The sequence below is a fragment of the Rhipicephalus sanguineus genome, chromosome 6 (genome assembly GCF_013339695.2).
Source record: "Rhipicephalus sanguineus isolate Rsan-2018 chromosome 6, BIME_Rsan_1.4, whole genome shotgun sequence".
NCBI classification, from domain to species: Eukaryota; Metazoa; Arthropoda; class Arachnida; order Ixodida; family Ixodidae; genus Rhipicephalus; species Rhipicephalus sanguineus.
Window position 1 is genome coordinate 157483354 of NC_051181.1, and position 19199 is coordinate 157502552.

At 41.8% G+C, this 19199-nt stretch overlaps 1 protein-coding gene across 1 annotated transcript in view; it reads right to left on the bottom strand.

Annotated features, from left to right (window-relative positions):
- The window catches only part of LOC119396856 (dystrophin-like), a 28034-nt gene that overhangs the window by 3809 nt on the left and 5026 nt on the right, over positions 1 to 19199 (bottom strand). The window contains exons 5-22 of the mRNA XM_037664200.2: positions 18764 to 18945; positions 17471 to 17615; positions 16774 to 16864; positions 16145 to 16389; positions 15391 to 15573; positions 14440 to 14559; positions 13991 to 14194; positions 12174 to 12261; positions 9017 to 9267; positions 8272 to 8431; positions 7431 to 7603; positions 6386 to 6601; positions 5659 to 5772; positions 4996 to 5139; positions 3391 to 3570; positions 2434 to 2646; positions 1690 to 1793; positions 828 to 1141 (exon numbers count right to left, since the gene is read on the bottom strand). Of these exons, the coding sequence (XP_037520128.1) occupies positions 2467 to 2646; positions 3391 to 3570; positions 4996 to 5139; positions 5659 to 5772; positions 6386 to 6601; positions 7431 to 7603; positions 8272 to 8431; positions 9017 to 9267; positions 12174 to 12261; positions 13991 to 14194; positions 14440 to 14559; positions 15391 to 15573; positions 16145 to 16389; positions 16774 to 16864; positions 17471 to 17615; positions 18764 to 18945 (2676 nt within the window). The 3' untranslated portion in view covers positions 828 to 1141; positions 1690 to 1793; positions 2434 to 2466. The remainder of the gene's footprint in view (positions 1 to 827; positions 1142 to 1689; positions 1794 to 2433; positions 2647 to 3390; positions 3571 to 4995; positions 5140 to 5658; positions 5773 to 6385; positions 6602 to 7430; positions 7604 to 8271; positions 8432 to 9016; positions 9268 to 12173; positions 12262 to 13990; positions 14195 to 14439; positions 14560 to 15390; positions 15574 to 16144; positions 16390 to 16773; positions 16865 to 17470; positions 17616 to 18763; positions 18946 to 19199) is intronic.

Genomic DNA, 19199 nt, shown 5'->3' on the forward strand with positions numbered 1-19199 from the left:
GTATTCACTGAGAGGGGATAAATTGGCTCTACGCGATTTGACCCTGCCGATAGGAGGAATCTCTCCCTTCTGATCTTTTAGCGATTTGGCTATCTTCTCCTGCTCTGCCCTTTTCAGTCATGCCAAAAGGACACCCAGGAGTGTGTTGATTCAACAGTGGAAACTTAACTCATCATGCAGAACACGGAAGAGACAGTGTTCTGCGAACCATGTGAGACAAAGCACAATTGCATGGCTATGTTGAATTGTTGGCAACGTGTGTGCCATCATATACAATAACGTTTTTTGTTTTCCTGTCGTAGACAGAGGTCACGCACGTCTTCATTTGTAATTATTTGCCTTTATGTAAAAATTTATTGTGCCTTTATTTACAGTATTTGAGGCCTAAAACACTGTCCTGCCTGCCTATTTCTGGTGCCTAAAACGAGCTTTTTAATGCCTAAAAATTCGGCCTCCAGTCATCACGCACTGCATCTGCAAAATAAAACGGTTCTTATCCCCACAGAGGCCATGCGCCTCCCTCTTTTTCAATAAAGGACTTTCCTTCCATCCTCCAGAATTGCTAGCCTGACAAACCACCATTCCAAGCTCTCCTCCAAATATCGCATGCAATGCACTTATAGTGAATGCGGCATCAAATGTTCCTTTGGCATTATATTTGAGATCACATATGCCTGCAAGTACGGCAGCTGGTGTCGCATTGATGAGAGACAACACATACCAAGTCAACATTAGACAAAGCAAATAGACAACCGTTGTTGTCATTCTTATATGTTTTCAATCTGCAATTAGTGCCTTCCACACATGCAAAATGCTACAGAACTCACAGCCAACTCGTCAGGCACATCCTGAGCACTGATGTCATTGTCCAGCCTGTTCTGCAATGCATTGTCCATGTGATTCATCCAGCTCTGGACGCTCAAGATCTGCCGCTCGCACTTTTGGTACTGCACGATGCTGTTCTCGAGAACTTGCTGCCGCTCGCTGCCCTGACGTGTCAGGTCCTCCAACGCTTCACAGCCGACTCCGCTTCGTGCTGGACTAGTCCGACTAGCACCTCTTTCTCCACAAGCTCCTCACAGAGCTGCTGTATCTTGGGAATTCGATCATCTGGGTGGTTGCGCAGAAAGTTCTCCAAATCCTGTAATTTTAAGACAATGTTGAAGGTCCATCAAGCACATATAGTCACTCAACAATTAAATAAGTGCCAAGGTGCTGGACAAAGCATATACATATCATGAAGTGAAGATAATTTACAGACAATAAAAATCAGTCATCGATATTAAGACAAGCAAATGTAAGGATTACTAATCTCTTCTTTTCTTTTTACTTTTTACATTCGCAAGTTTAGCACTGGCCACCTTCAGGAGTTAGGAATAACTTCCCAAAAATATTGTCCAATAAAAAAGAATGTCTGAACATAAAATAACCCCATTTACATGAAACTGAACATAAAAATTCTGACAGCATATCTTATCATAACCCTTTTTTTTTTTGTCTGTTTAGTAGGGCTGCCTTACAGCAGAGTTAAAAACAACTTATAAAGATGAACAAAACAGGTGTTATTTTATATGTGGTAACTTTTTGTTGTGGTGGACTCTCTTTCGCTTTCTTTCAATATCTTGTCACAAAATTAGAATTTCACAAGAAAGTAACATAAGTAGAATGCAAGCAGACTTTTATGCTTACGTCAAGGTTCTCAGAAATCTCTTCAGCATCAGCAGCTGACTCTGGTGATCTTTTCAGTTTCTTCTCCAATCTGTCGAGCCAGTCATTCTCTAACATGATGGCATCTAGAAGATGTTTACGAGCACGGACATCAGAAAATGATAGCATTATCCACCAAAGCTAACAGTTAAACAAACGGAAACAAATACACAAAAGACATTTAAAAAATTGTTTTACGCGTATGCTTAAACTTAGCTCACCTAAGCAACTGCGTTCCCTTTCTCTCCGCAGGAGTTTTAAACAAAACATGGAACGTATGTAAATCCGAACAGACTCTCTTACTTTTTTTTTCTTTCTATTCTCTCTTCCGGTGTCAAGCAGATGTTATCAAGTGAATGGTTTTTGCACTGCACTTACTCTAAAAGTGAACCTAAATGTTTTAATCTGAGTTTCAGTTGAAATGAGCTGTTTCACAGACCCTCGCACTTTACCTAGAATATCTTTAAGAAGCAAGCCAAGTTTGTTCTGAAAGCCACATACACCTTTAACCATTTGGTTATTGTATATTATTCTTTACTTTGATGGCACCTGCCATTTAATTCTGAGTAGGTCACTTTCGCAATTTTTTTACAAAGTTGCTCAACACCATCAGCTTCAGCTTGCCTAAAGGTTAACCTCAATGTGTCTGCTTTGGTAGTGGGAGCCTACTAGTTCTGGAAGCCTACTAGTGGATCTGAACATGATCACACAAGAAATATATCTCACTTCGAAATTCAGCATAGTTTGTCCCTGATTGCTTCAGAGACTGGTGGTACTTGGTATCTTTTCCTGCACATCCCCCCAAAGCTTGGTGAGTGCAGCCACATCACGTCGTGCATCCTCAGCACTCTTTGTCTTGTTCCCTTGAGCAAGCTTTGTGCCAGCTTCTTTCAGCCTGTTGTACTCGGAAAGCTTAGAGTCCAGCTTGTCCTTACATGCCTGTACAAAAAGAATGAATGTCACTGTAGCACAGAATTAATGCTTACAGCACTTGTGTTATCGAGAAAGACTGTAAAACTGCAAACAAATCGCTTGGAGTAGACCTGTGAAGCACAGTCAAAGAAGGCAAATGTGATTATGAAACTGCTAAGTGGGGCCTTTACCTGACAGTGGTGACATGGAATAAGCGATAAAATGTGCCAGATGACATTATTTGATATAGATCAAGCTACAGTTACAAGGTAGCTAGTCACACAAAAAGTGTAAGTAACCCTTGAGAATGTTGCAAAATGCTGTTCCTTAAATCAGGCCAATAAGCGATCACCACTGCTATCTGCAGTGTCACTTCATGAAGTAGAATGGAAACAAAACCAATAATAATACTTGTTGGGGTTTTACGTCCCAAAACCTCGATTTGATTATGAAAGATGCCGTGGAGGAGGGCTCAGGAAAGTTCGGCCCCCTGGTGTTCTTTAACGTACACGGAAATCTAAGCACATGGGTCTCTAAGCACACAGGCCTCTAGCACTTCGCCTCTATCGATATGCAGCCACCTTGGCCGTGATTCGACCCCACGACCTCCGGGTCAGCAGTCGAGCACCATAACCACTAGACCACTGCGGCGGGTGCAAACAAAACCAGTTTGCCACAATATGGATATTCATTTTGATCATCAGAAAAATAAGCAGGATGAATTTAAGCGGCTTAAATGATTAGCGCATTATCAAAAGTAGAAGTACACACCTGTAACTTTCTGATCCTGGCCTGCAATTCTGAAGCAGTGTTGATGGGTTTCTCTCGTGGTATCTCCATGTCCAGCTCCCGTAACCACTCACATAAGTCGGCAATACCTTCAGAGGCACACCGGCCTGTCTCCACAGCTCTCTTTAGGGTAGCATTCTTCTTTCGAGCCATTTCCATCACCTGCAAGAAACAAAAAAGAAAATTTGGTTCGTTCTATTTTTTTCATGTGCCTGTACTTCATTAGTCAACTTTCGAGACATGCTGGTTATGTCAGAAACTACACTGCATGTCAGGGCTAAATGACAAAAATGTCAGATACTACTTGAGAGATACAACGATGCGATCATAGCTGTTTGTAACTTGTCAAACACTGATAATCATTAATGAAGCCTATGCCAACTCATTCAGCGCTATGAAGTACTACAGGTTTTTCTCACTCGCTTTAATCCAAATTCCAGCTAATATAATCCAAGCACCTAACTATTTAAACAATGTGCCAAACATTTAATCCTTGCGCCAATGTATTTAATCCAAAGGCCAGCGCAAACAGGCCACGCACCAGCAAGTTCAATCTAAATGCCAACATGTTTAATCGGAGCACTGAAGGGTTTCTACAGAACAGATTGCATGCATTATTCATACAGAGCAAAACAGCACACACTATACTCGGTTACAAGACAAGAGCAGTGCAGCTTTTCGCCGTCAAAAGAACCCCCTACAGCCAATGGTGTCGCTGTGTCATCGAGACGTCGCAGCGGACCGCATTCGCGCCGTGCTCACGAGAGGAATCAAAGAGCATGTTCTTCTGTGCTTACGGACCTAAACCAAAATGGACACCTCCGCTGTTCGTGACAATCCATCAGCGACGTCAGTAAGATCGCGCTCTCGCAAGCTGACTTTAGTGCCGTTCATTCGTATCCGAATTTGAATTCCACAAAAAGCCTTGTTTGTATGTTGTGTGCAGTGTGCGATAACGACAATAACTGTGGCGTTTCGTCTGCCGCGTAAGCGCTCGGCGCTGCCTGGAAGCAGCCACCAATATTTGCCCCGTTGATCGGCGCTTCAATACCCTGTGTGATACAAAGCGATCGACATCATCCTCTGCCGGTGTTTTGTCTTGAGCGTGAAGTGTTGCGCGTTCTGCCATTTAGTCTCTCCAGCGTCTGTGGTGTATGTTGCTTCACACGCCCGTTGTCACACCAGTGACTGCGACAGGTGGCAATAACTGCTTGTTTATTTCTCACCAATAGCGCCAGTATGGTTGTGCATAGCGCACGACGTTAAACTGCAATTCACGACTCCAGCTGGCCATTAAACTCTTTCACGTGTTGTATTCTAATGAAGAAATAAAAAAAAATTGAACTAAAATCTTATCTCCGTTCAAAATGAAGGCTTCCAGAGGAACTACTTTACAGCGTGGACGCACTCACAGAAGCTTGGGTCCAAGCGCTGCCTGTAGGCGCAAAGTGGTCGGCCGTGACATCACGTTGATGCAGCGACACCACTGGCTAAAGGAAAGTCCTTTGACGGTGAAAAGCTGCACTGGTCTTGACTTGTAACTGAGTATAATGCAGCATACTCCAAGAAGAAGTGCAATGAACTGACCTTATCCCAATGCCTGTTGAGATCATCAACCTGCCTCTGCAGGGTATCCCCAAACTCCTCTTCCGAATCTTGTATCAGACCCTCAGCAACCAAGTTAATATTGTCAACATTGTTTTGTATAGTACCGACGTCATCATCAAGGGCCTGGGGAAAAGAAAATATGAACGTGTAAGAACCAGCATTTTAAGTGCAGCACCAAAGGCCTCCTATTTAAGACACAGTTTAACAAAAGTTTGAGATTCCCCAATGGAAAATACTAGTTATCCTAATGTGATGCATGGATGACATCTTAGCCAGGGACCGAGCAAATTAGAAACAGCCCATCTTTTTTGTTAAGGTATAGAGTGAGAGGTTGGTAATAGTTACGATACATACAAAATACAATTGAGCTTTGACAGCATGGATAACTTGGAATTCACATTAACGTATGACTCTATGACATCAGCACCTAACTCCTGATCTGCCCACAATGGCCAATGTATTCTGTGATGAAACTTCGACCGATTCAATTAACACTGCGACAGAACATGTTAAATCATGTTACTATGCATGCTATTATGATAATAATATTCACTAGGAATTAGTCTGTCACAATAATTTACAGAAAAAATAAACAAACTAACAAAACTTTACGTATATGTGGCTTGAAAAATAGAAACTGACATTTGATTGCTCCAACTGTGCCTCAAGCTTTTCCAGGTCACCGTACGCAACATCTTCATCCTCAAGGAAAGAAGTCACATCACTGATCCACTTCTGGACACTTTTCATTTCCTCCTGAAAAAACAAAACAAAACAAATTAATGGATTGCACAACCAATTACAGCATGCACACGACGCTAAAGAGCAGTAGAATTGAAACAAATAGCTATGGAAGTAACGGCAATCACCTTGTGTTCAATGCAATGTGGAGTAAAGATTACACTAACAATTACAAGCACTGCACCACATCGCAGGATGAATTAAAGAACATTAATTAATCTGCATTTGGCATATTGTATTTTGTTCTGTATGTATTGCTTTCGTTCTATTTTTTGTTTGCATATAATGTAATGGACAGTGCAACCAAGTGCATGCAGTAATATTAATTAATTAATTAATTAATTAATATGACATACAATAAAACAAGTAATAAGCCAATCATTGTCTTTATGATGAATGCAGTGCTGTGAAACACATGACTGGAAGCCCAATATGCAAGCATACAAATTTACTCTGCCTGAAAGACAAAGAAAGCAGCATGCTGACACAACCAATCAAACACTTCTCTTCATCTTCATCTGTAAGTCAAGCTAAGTTCTCCACATGCAACTAAACATACCATTATTGCCTGAACAAGATTCTGAACGAAATCAATTTATTACAAGACACTCCTCTTTCGTGCATTTACCTGGAATCTCTTGAGCACCAACATATGCTTTCGCAGAAACTGGAGCCGCTCCTTGAGCAAAGAGCGAACCCGGTCCCAGCAGTTGCCCAGACTGTGCAGTTTGTCTCGCAGCTCTCGAGCCCAGGGCGCATCGGGCTCCTTGCGCAACATCTCCTTTCCAGTGCTGGTAACGTATTGCAAGTTGGACTCCTCTTCGTCAACAGTTTCTTGCATTTCCTGCAGGAAGAGAAAAGGAGAGGAAAAATGCACACCCAGGAATACCTTTTATTCGGGTCAAAATTAGGCAAATTCCTGAACGATGAACTTCAGCTACGAGAGTCACTCTTTAATCTGGGATCTAGCTAGCAAGCCACAGCTCAAGGGCAAGCTATCTATCTTTATGATAAATTAGCAAAGGCAACTACAAAATAATGTTTCAATAACGTGTCGCACTGACTTACCAGCCACTTAATCAAGCAATTACAAATTCTGATGCTTTCATTCATAATGAGAATCTTCACATATTGTGTACATACTGCACACACCATAAAAATTAAGTGTTCAAACAAAGCAAGCAACGCTCCTATTGCAATGATCAACAACGTTTTATTTATTTGTCCGGGTAAATGTGCAATCATCATTATCATTGACCTATTTTATGTCCAATGCAGGATGAAGGCCTCTCCCAATGGTCTCCAATTCACCCTGTCTTGCGTGAGCTGATTCTATTTTATGCCTGCAAATTTCTTAATTTCATCACTCCACCCTCTGCCATCCTCATGTGTCTGCAGCAACCTAGTTATCACAAACATATTCTTACATTTTGAGCTATGTAATATAGGGGTCGTGCAACACAAAAACACACACATACAGAGGGTGGATGGATAGGTGTATGGACAGCCGAAAGCAGCCATAGCTGTTACTACTCAAAAGGTTTGAATCAGCCAAAGTCCTTGTTTGAGAGTGGTTAGAAATGCCTTGATAAGATAACTAGATGACCGAGGTATAGGAATTATGAAAGCCTGTATCCCTGCACATCAATGTAAAATGTGCATTCAATGCTGACCTTATACTTCTGTAGCTGATCTTCCATGACCTCCATTGTGTTCACATGGGACTTTTCGGATTCCAGGGCCTGCTGGACACTCCGGATCCAGGCTTCCAGTGCATCCACTGCTTCTAGCAACTTTGGAGGTGGAGCCCGATCCAGGGACCGGCTAAGCTGTGTTTCAAGATCAGCTGTGGAAATCGCAGAAGGACTGGCAATTTATATGGTTGTCACAGTAGATCCTCACAAACAAGTCATGCAAAATGAGCATTAACTTCACCAGTGTGCACAGGCACTCAAAACACAATTTAGCACAGAGAATTGTTTTGAAACTGAACATACAGTCCACAAAACCAAGAGCTACAATGAAACATTATCCAAATCAGTAGGAATTAGCTGTGTAGTTTGATATTTAAGGCCAGTAACGGCCAGAAATAAAAGAGATGAAAATTTTAAACACACTCCAACAACTCCATTGGTTTTGAGATTCCTTGGAAAAATTATCAGATAAGACACAAATCCTCAGCCCTCAGATTTCAGCCGAGCAGGCCCCTCCCCATAGACCCATAACAGCACAAAGCTAACAGCTTTTACCACAGCAACAGTTTTGCCTCGGCTGAATGATATAGTTCAGCCCTACCCTGCTGTTCTATTTCTTTTTAACAGAAAATAATGGGACGCAATTGCAAATACAGCTCTTGTTTCCAAAGTTGGCAACATAAGCACAGTTTCTACACATACATAATTAATATAACAATGTTCCATTGTACACTTTCACAGATTTGCCATTAGGCATGTATAATTAACAACGCAAGGTTAAAGTGCTTTGGCTCCACAAGGCCCCATTAAAGAATCTCACCGATCTTGGTTCCCGTGTCTGCCCACTGGTTGGCGAGAGCTTCAATCTGTCCAAACACTGGCTCAGTGCTTAGCGTGGGCACCCTGGCCTGAAGGGCTTGCCCTTTCTCCTGTAGCCTCTGCACCTTGTCCTCTTGGCTGTCCAGAGTCTTCAATCTCATCTGGGAATTTTTTTTTAATTTATTCAGTAACACTATTTGACACTGACTTCATAAATAATATGACACTTTGCCTATGAAACTGCTGTCTTATACACAGCTCTAATTCATATATACAGCAATACCTCATTGCAACAATCACCTACGTATGTACAGCTACAACCAGAGGATGTGTGGTAGTCTGATTGCATTTGCAAATATGTAGTTGATTAATCAAATGAAAAGCCAACCTCTTTGCCTTCATCTAATAAAGCCTCTGTCTCAATCAAAGAAAGATGCTGCAACTGCCGATCCATTTTTCCGAGCAGCTCAAGGATTCTAATCGGCATATTATCTATATAGATATAGTACTCATAATGGATGTTGGACTTAACAAAAATATTTTCATGCTAGACGCACCATTGCTATAATGAGGTTGAAATGTATAACCTCACATGAAATTTCAAGCACAATGCAATGTTTTGCGTGATATCCAGACACTCTTGAGCACTATACTTTGTACTTGCTTTCTAAGACAGTTGACATAGGGTTAGTAAAAGCATTTAAAACCGCAGCACTAATTTTCGCTGACAAAGGTATCAAGCTCACCTTGCACTGCTCCAGCAGTCTTCGCACATCATCCGACTCACGCCGCTGTCGAGCCGTGGTCTGAGAGTTTTCCAGCCAGCGGCGATGCGAGGCCAACAGGCGTTCGAGTGCATCCCCTTCGGCCCGGAGCTCGCGGCAAGCATGCAGCCCTTCCAGGTGCTCCCTCTGTGACTGCACCATGTTCTGCACCTCATGCCAGCGCACCTCCACTTCCCGCAGCACTCCCTGCACTTCCTTGGTCTGCTCCCCAACTGCTCAGACATCGAGGAAGAATTCGCTCTCATTATTTCATTAGTTTTTTTCACTCACCACTCAATCGCTCTCTTTACATTATCCCTGCAGCGCACATATCTCACCGCACTGGTCATGCACTACAACTTTTTTGCCCATGTGCCTGTATTAAAACATTTTCTGCTTCTTTTTTTTCTCAAAGTAGCGAAAGACTGGAACGGTTTTGCCCACGATGTGACCACGATCACCTGCCCATCCTGCTTTATGCATAGCATATCAAATGTAGCTTGACATTGATCATTTTGACAACCTTATCAATTAAATACTAACCCACCCTTCAATAATACCCTCTCGGAGGTCTTTAAAGAAATAAAAATGAAATGAAATGAAATGAAAAGCAAGGAAGTTGGCCTGTATATGGCAAATCAGTTCTGCAAAAGCCCACAAGGAAGAATCAGAGCTAAAGAAAAATTCATTTTGGTCCGTGGATTCAGTCAGTCAATCCCTAAACCAGGATAAATTATTATTCAATTTTGAAGATTTCTTTCGAAAAAAAACCTGTAAATGCTTTCTTCATAGCTTTGTGCTACTGTCCAAGGGGATGCCAATATTTCCTTTCAGAGGGACAACATGATGTTCATCCATGTTTGAACAGCTGCTCCACCTAAATGTAGTTAAGGGTTCAATAAAAATTTTTCTAGTCAGAGTAACAGTAAAGGTGAAGTTGCATTCACTCACTAAATCAAACGTGAAAGAAATGAGTTGTTTTGAAGCTTGCATGGGCTGCAGTGCTTACATTTTTGTAAGATTACATGCTTACATTTTGTCATGTTTTTACCTGCAGTGACTACAATATCATCTTTACTAGAGGTGGGCGAATATTCGAAATTTCGAATATTTTTCGAATAGTGTTTGCTATTCGATTCGATTCGCACTGAAATTTTACTATTCGAACTATTCGAACTTCCCAAAAACAAATGCAGTCAACGTCCGATTGAAAGTGACCCCTTCAGATTTTCAATATGCTTCACCTCATTACACTCTCGTATTGCGGCAAAGCTGCCTTTCAAGCTCCGTTACGGTCGAACTTAGCCAAGGGACAAAGTCCGGTTGGAAGTGGTCCCTAGATTTTCAATATGCTTCATCTCATCACATCCCCGTATTGCGGCAAAGCTGCCTTTCAAGCTCCGTTACGGTCGAACTTAGGCAAGAGACAGTCAACGTCTGATTGGAAGTAGTCTTTAGATTTTCAATATGCTTCACCTCCTCACACCCCCGTATTGCGGCAAAGCTGCCTTTCAAGGTCCGTTACGGTCGAACTTAGCCAAGAGACAGTCAACGTCCGTTTGGAAGTGGTCCCTAAATTTTCAATATGCTTCACCTCATCACACCCCCGTATTGCAGCAAAGCTGCTTTTCAAGCTCCGCTACGGTCGCAAATGTATTAACTCAAGAAAACGCTGGTTCCAATATGGAGATGAAAGATGTGGCAGAGTTGGGGGCTCATTTAATGCTGTTTTGGACCTGAAATTTGGGCAGGAAGTCCGAAAAATCGGACGCCAAAGCTTTTTAGCATCCGAAATTTCAGATGTTCTTATATATCGACGTCTACGAGGCAGATTTGGAACTCCGGACTTGAAGGGAGCACACCCTTGTCCGCCACATCAGTTGGCCTTCCACAGCAGTTGAAAGAGGAGGAGAGGCTGAGGAAATTGCATCTCTGCCTATCGCGTGTAAAGTGTTGTCGGCAGCACTTTGGTTGCACCAAATCATGTACATAAATACAATTCGGCCTCTACATTGCCTCATTCTTGATAAGAAAGACAACTATGAAATATGACCCCACCAGCGCTTCATAAACCTAGCGAAAAGAAACACTTTCATGTTGCTATCGCACAAGAACATACTTAAGGATTCTCTGCAACTTTTTCTGTAATTTCACTTCGAATTATTCGAAAAATGTTTGAGAAATATTCAAAAATTATTCGAAATTATTCGATTCGATTCACACTCAATCTTTATTATTCGAATTCGCTTCGCACCCAAAATTTTGCTATTCGCACAGCTCTAATCTTTACTTCATCTTACGGTGGAGAGCCATTGTTGCCACAGGAAATGGGGTTCCTTGACCGTGGTGTAAACGGAGCAGGCAACAAAGAATTGATTGGTGCACACTGCTGCTGTGGTAGTCACATGGAGCTAATATCACAGAAAAGAAGATAATAAAAAAAAACAGCTGAGACTGTCCACATAATTGCTATCGCAATAAAAAGCCTTCCCTACAACCACTACTGTGGTTAAAACCAATGCCACTCCAGCATATTTTCAATGTTGTAAAAACACTGCCTCACATTCTCTTGAAACCTTCTTAGACATGAAGGTTGGAAACAGTTTAGGGTACCTTAATTTGATAATTATGTTCATTCACAAGTGCTACTCTGGCATTATTGACATTATCATGATGTCATAACACCAGAGCGAAATCCCCTGAAGACCCAGTAGTAGTAAAGCTATCCATGATAAACATAAGCAAGTGCGCTAGACACAAGTCTTCTGGTTGCACTTGCATGTAGCAACTACACCGACAGCAGCAGCAGAGTCAATCAATGATTCATTTCACCTTCTGAACACAAAACTGGTTCACAAGAACAATTATTGTAGTATTATACAGGGCACTGCGACACTTTCCGCGTATTTTCTAGGGTTTGGAACGTGTGGGCCATCATTCACTGCAATGAAGGTGAAAACGCTGGCTCTCTGCCTTGGCAAAGTGAGAGTGCCAAAAATTGATGGGCATGAAAGGTCACCAGAAAAGCAAGGGGACAATAAGGAAAATAGGAACCTAAGCACTTCTGAACTTAAGCAAAACAAATGAATGCACACAAGTAAAAAACAGGAAAATTGTTGAGTCACACATAAGTACACACCTGCATCAAGGCCTTCCACAACGTCTCTGCCTTGCTGAACAAGCTGGGCTACTTCTCCTTTGTTCATGGCAACTTGCCGTTCCACATCCTAAATGAAAACAATGGCATAGTGGTAACCAGTCATGACTGCTGCAGTGAGACTAATGATCTCATGAAATTATGAAAGGTCAAACCTCCCAGATCTCCCTTTGAGTTTGGCAGTGATTTCATGTATGTTATCTGTCCCGTTTGGGAATACTTGTATTGAATCCACTAACACTGAGTAACCACCAATGCAGTAATATTATGATAACTGAATACAAGATACATAAAAAGAAAAAGACAGGACGCCGACCAAGGAGGTGTCAAAAATATAATAAAATAACGTTTCGGCTTCCACACGGAAGCCTTGTTCACTAAGCTGGGAGGCCCAAGCTTCCAGCTTAAATCCGCTAAAATAATCGCTTGAGGCATCTTGCATACGCAAGAGGTAGATTGCCGTCGTTACGGTTAAGCGTGTTCCCTGTTGTTTGGATAGTCAAAGATTCTAGATAGTGCCGTTTCATCCAGTTCTTTTCCCGGGCGATTTAAGCTGGAAGCTTCGGCCTCCCAGCTTAGTGAACAAGGCTTCCGTGTGGAAGCCGAAACGTTATTTTATTATATTTTTGACACCTCCTTGGTCGGCGTCCTGTCTTTTTCTTTCTACAATGCCATTACATCCCGACCAGACGAGATTTCGTCAAATTCTCGATTTCACAAGATACATAACTTTAAAATCTTCCCTCTAACAAAGGAAAAAGGAAATATAACCAAACCATGTTTAAGCCATTTGAATGAAACCTGAAGTGTCTGCAATTGCTCAACTGGAAGTCCAAGCTGAATTGAACCAGCCAAAAATTTTACTGCGTGGTCTCAATGCAATGTCTGCACTGGATTTTAGACATGTTTCAGCTGAAATCCTTATTCAGGTGAAATTTCTGGCTTGTGCGAATAGCAAATTTTAGGTTCGAAGCGAATTCGAAGCGAATAGTGATTTCGGTCGAATAATTTCGAATCGAATTCGAATAGTATATGTCACATATTATAAAGAAAAATGACCGTATTTGTCATGACCCAACCAACCGACAAAATGTTTTAAAATTGTAACAAGGCATGTGCAAATGTCATTCTTTTTGGTTCAAAGGAAGTGGAAGCAACCTTGAATAGTAGCAGGATTTGGCTTTCGGTAGAATGCAGGTGATAACCTGTAAAATATGTGACGTTTTAAAATTTACTATACTTGGAGCATATAAGCTGGTATAACGAGCTTTTAAACTTAAAAATGATGAATCGATGTGAGGGTAATCTGTTCATTTAACCTTGAAAGGGGGCTTCGCGGCAGTGCGGATTCTTCCTGGAAAGGTGCATTCACGGCATAGCACTCCTCCACTGCAGTGAAACCACCTGTACAGGGGGTTACATGCGGATTAATATACTTGAACATGTTTACCTTAGCGCAACGACGACGAGGACACAGAGAACTAACATACACCTATTCGTTCATTTCGAATACTTTGAAATTTCCAATAATTTAAATTCGAATCGAAGCGAATTCGAATACTGTAATATTCGTTCGAATATTCGAAGAGCTTGAATATTCGCACAAGCCTAGAAATTTCTTTTTGTGAAGCTCTACTGTAATTTAAAAGCTCTTTCGTTTATATGCATGCATGCAGATTCACTTCGCCCACATGCCCTACAATTAACTGTGACTGCAGTTTGGTGCAATGTCACTGGCTGCCCAATTAACAATATGTGAGGTGAACCGGTATCAGTACTATAAACAAGATCATGCTTACCTCAGTAAGTGCTTGCAGCTCATCAACACTCATGCGTTCGAAGAGTGCCTTCAACTGCTCCTGCGAAAGCGGTCGATCGGGATCAATCCCCAGTTGATTCTCGACTTTTTCGAGCCAGGCTGTGACGTTTTCCAGGGCTCTCTGCCATTCCTTCACTTTCCAGCTGTCCAGACGCCGCTTCTTGGCTCCAAAGTCAGAAAGGGGCTAAGGCAACAAGGGAACACACACAGGCACTTTGCTACAGAGAAAAGCACGAGCATTACAGCCATTGTTACATAAAATAAATAGTACATGAAAGTTAGTCATGGGCCTATGTTAGTCACGTTTGTGCTTGAAGCCCTGTGGTTGCAGAATTCTATTTTACCTTACCCCTTATGTAACACCCTCCTTGATTGTGTTCTCAAGGTAGCAAAGAGACATGAGACACCACAATAAGAGAAAGCACACACCTCTCTTCCCAACGCAGTCCGTGGAGAATTGCCATACGATTCCTTCTTGAAGAGGCTGTATGTAAAGGCCTTTTCCTCAGCTTCCGCTTTCACTTTCTGCTCCGTACTGCATTTGGCCAACTGAAGGAAAGGAAAAAAGTGAAAACATAAAACACATCCTAAAGAGAAGCAAGGAGAACTTGTCGAGACAACTTAAAGTGCCCATTGCGTAAAGCACTCAATGCTTTTCCAGTTTCTTCTGTTCCAGGTGGCAAGTACCGCCAGCGACACCACATGACGTGATGTCAATGACTAACCCCCTCTAAAACTACCTAACACGCCACGGATAACAAAGTGCCTTTGACACAGACAGGTCCACTTATCGAAGTGTCGGCTAGCCTGTCTGAGGCCCTTATTCTTGTTCATACAACCTCTATAGCACATTGTGTTTCTATCTGCCAGCTCCCACCTTTATTTTGGAAGCCTCACCAGAGGAGAAGAAGGAAAAGAGGTAAGAAAGGTACGGAGGTCTACCAGATATGCTGACACTAGCCAGTGCTAACTACTGCAGGTAATATGCAAGTAAAATGCAGTAAGCCAGAAGCTCTTAGTATGCAAGTAAATGTGGAAGGCAAAGGACAGCTGTCAGTGTTCATGGCTTTTTCAATATTTAGGGGAGGAAATGCACTAAGATGTGCTCTCAAACATGTTATAGTTACTTCTTGATGCAACTGACTATCCTGCTTTCTTTTTTTGCATCAACTGTATGGTATAGTTACTTGTTTGAGTAACTGTGTTGCCTCAAATGAAAACCTTGTGGGACCTCCGTTGCCTTTGCTGCTATCTCCTTTTACCAGATTACACTACCTGAATGCTCCGCCCACTTTTTGTAACACGTAACAGGTTACATCATCAACGAAACTTCCCGAGGGAAGTAGCCCTAGAATGCTAGCACATTAAAAACATGCCCACCTTCCTGCTCAAGTTTTCCATCTTCTGGAGCAGCGCATCCCAGCGGTGTGTCAGTTGCTCCTGCTTGCGGGACAGCTCTACGGCAGCTAGTGATCCCTTGTCAAGGGTCTTCATTGCCTTCTGGATTTCGTTTGATATGTGATCAAGCCGTTTGTTGTGATACTCCAAATCTTGCTCTAATACCTGGAAAAGACAACCAAGTGCGTTGCACGTGCAAGAATATGACATGTGCGACAGAGAAACAAGTGCTTATTAGTCAAGAGCCCCAAGGCACACCAATGTTTAACACTTTCTTTGCTTATGCATGGTGTCATCCCAATAAGCTAGTACAAACAGAAACCTTGAAAGCATTCCTACTCTCCATGCTGCGACACCTAATGCTGCAGCAAAGGATTTGTGCTTGCAATTTCTCCTATTGTGTGATAAAAAGCAACACCTAATCACCAAAACACACAAGCAAAATGACACCTGGCGAGAGTGATGTATTTCTAGCTCGTGCACTCACTTCTGGTGCTCGCAATGCAGAAACACATGGTCCTCGAGATCAGCCCGTCCAGATGTTCCAATTCAGTTCATCACAACTCAGTTCCACCAGACTGTCTTATGGTTCAAGTGCGACATTAAAACTTCAAATACAGATTTTATATTGAACCATATGCATTCAAATTTTGAAAGCTTACTGTGGGACACGTGTGATACAATGTGCAATACATAATTGAACTTCAAAAACTGGTGTTACGGATGGGGTACGCACCTGCAGGCACTTGACCATGTCCAGCACTTCCTGCACTGAAGCCCTCGTGGCATCGGCCTTCTCCATGCGGCAAAGCTGAGCCTCTTGCATGAGTAGCCACTGCTGCAGCCGTGGCTCCTCCGTGCTCAGCATCTGCAGCGCGTTGATCAGGGCCTCCAGCTGAGCCCCATAGTTTTCCACCCAGTTGCACACCGCCTGCCAGCGTTCACCCAATGCTGACAGCTCGTCCTCCAACGCTGTAAACGCTGAATGCAAGGTGACGCAGTGCACAGAAAAACATGTAGAATAGTTCTTTCACGTGTTTTCACACCCCACCAAAACTGCATCTATTGTGGCTAAGTTAGATGAAACTCAAAGGGCACAGATTCCCTGCCACTTCTACAAAGCCCATAAATATGGTGGCCCTATCATCCACCGTTAGCGAATACCTAACAAACATTAACTTTCCACCGCATCCTCTCGATTTTTCAATTATTTTGTTTTCTATTGTGCCGGTCAATGCAATGCTGTATTTGGAAATGTGATGTAAAAGTTTTAACTTAAAGAAATATTAAATTGGCCTATACTCAAACACTGACATGTGCATCATCTCAAACAAAAAAAACTTGGCAAAGAGGAATGATACGCACCATTGTCTGCACTAGACTCGTCAACAACAACAACCATGTTCGACAGAGAGTTCACAACTTCTTGCTCTTTCTCTATGTCGTCTTGCAATTGCTGTAAATGGAAGGAAGACTGACATGGTAAATCATTCAAATATGCACAAATTATGAATGCTTAATAAAGTGTCACAGAATAAATAATTTGTCAACTCTAATTGGCGTGTTAGCAACATGTGCAAGACTATGATTCTGAAGAGTACTTCAAATATGAATATCATTTCCCATTTGGGATAATAAGAAAACGAAACACACACATAAGAGGTCTCTAAGCAAAAAAAAAAAAAAATGGGGGGCCTCCTTACAATAATAAATACAAAAAAAGCCATAGGTGCGGATTTCTGTCAAAGGCAAAGATTACCTGCTGGATATCCTGGAACGATGAGTCGAGCTCCCTTGATTTTGCGATGCTTTCCACTGGCATGCTACACTTTTTGTGTAATTTCAAATGCTCGCTAACAGTATAGAAGGTGCAATAAATTCCACTTTGTACATATGCACGACTGTGTGCTGTATCATTTGTTCCTTAATATTAAGCTCTTGAGACCCCACACAATACAGGTATATCCAAAATCATGCTGCTGAATGATCTGAATAAACATATTGTTCAAAAGTAAAATAATTCTTAAAGCTCTTTCCATTCATAAAACACTTCTGGCCTCACCTTGTGCTGCTCCATTTGTTGTCTCGCCGTTTCTAAGTCGGGCCCAACCGGCCCAAACCTGCTTATCCTGTCTTCTGTCTCGGTCAACCACTGCCGCAACGCATTTTGCTGCTGCTTCTGAAGTTTCATCAGGGCCTCTTGCAACCTTTGTTTAAAAATAAGAGGAAGGTATGTGTTCTAAAACTTTATACATTAAAAACAAATATAAAACAAACAGATTGTGACATGTTAATTATATGGCATCAATAATTCCTTAAAACATAAACTACACACTGTAATTAACCACAAAATCTACCCCTCCTAAAAAAAATAGAAATAATGTGAAGCCGGGGTGCTAATAAAAAATTTTATTTCCTGTTTCGAGAGTAAACGTTTATTTCTCTCTTTCTCTCTCTTTTAACTAATGCGTTGATTTGAGAAAAATACTATTAAAGACTGAGATGGGTAACTCCAAGAGTACAATATTAACTAATGTACAACTATGGCAACGACTTGCCATGAATCAACTTGCCATCAACTGAGAGAGTGTGGTTTATCCAAAGGCCCAATCCACAGCCTTGTTGCTATAATAGTAAATTATCTTCCAAAGTTACAAATACAGCTACTCTGTGGGCACAGCTACAATTATATTTAAAAAGTAAATAAAGTGATGTGCTTTCACTGTTTCACACCAAACCTCTATATGTAAAATGTTCACTTCTACCATTGGAAGCAAAAATATTAGAAAACTGATTACCCACACGTGACATGCTTCTGATATCCTCATCTCATCTCGAGATCATTTTTGTTGTCAGCATCATAATTGTCATCATCACAAGCCTTCTTATGTATAAGAGACAAAGGGCTCCATCAGAAATGCCCCTTTTACAGCAAAGCTGTCTTAGTCTACTCTGTGCCATCGTCATTGTAGTAGTAGTAGTGACCAGAGGGAGAAGAGAATAAAGAAATAAATACAATGAAATGATGATGATGACAATGCTCAAAATGATGATGATGATGACGACGACGCTGCTTGCTTTCCTGTGCAGCCGTGATAGAAATATGCGTTTTAGGCGAGTGGGCGTGTGGAATGGGCCACGGCCATACTGGAACGCTACCGCAGCGTTTAAGCGTGGCTGTGAATGAGCGTATTGTCACGCAGGATCAACATAGCTTAACCTGAAGAACGAAAGACACAAAAAAAGGCCTTAGTAAAAACTTTGTTGAAACTTAGCAGCAATATGTAATGCCCAATCTTGCTAGAACTTTCTTTCCATGAGTAAAAAAGGAAACGAGTGCCACCTGACGACTCACTTGGTCTGCATATCCATGGCGCTGTGCCTGAGGCTCTCCCAGCGCGTGTTGAGCAATGCCATTTGTACCTTGATTTCCTCCTTCTCCTGTGCTGATATGCCTGCTTCACGAATGACCCGCTGCCCCTCCTGAAGCACCTCGCCAACACGGCCCTGGTTTCGTGTTAGCTCTAGCATAAAGTCCTGCAGCCCAAGGAGAAATTATTATGCATTCAACAAGATTAGCTGGTTGCAATTCTGTGCCATGCGACAACCTTGGTGGGCAAACTCAATATCATTGCACATTAAGTGCAAAACAATATGAATGAATCACATGCACACTTAGGCTCAATGAAAAAATATATAGACATTGAATGTGCTCTAACAGTTTGTAGGAGAAGCACTTTCAGATCTCTTGTTTTTATGCTCTTTCCCGATATTTATAAGTTTTGTTGGTT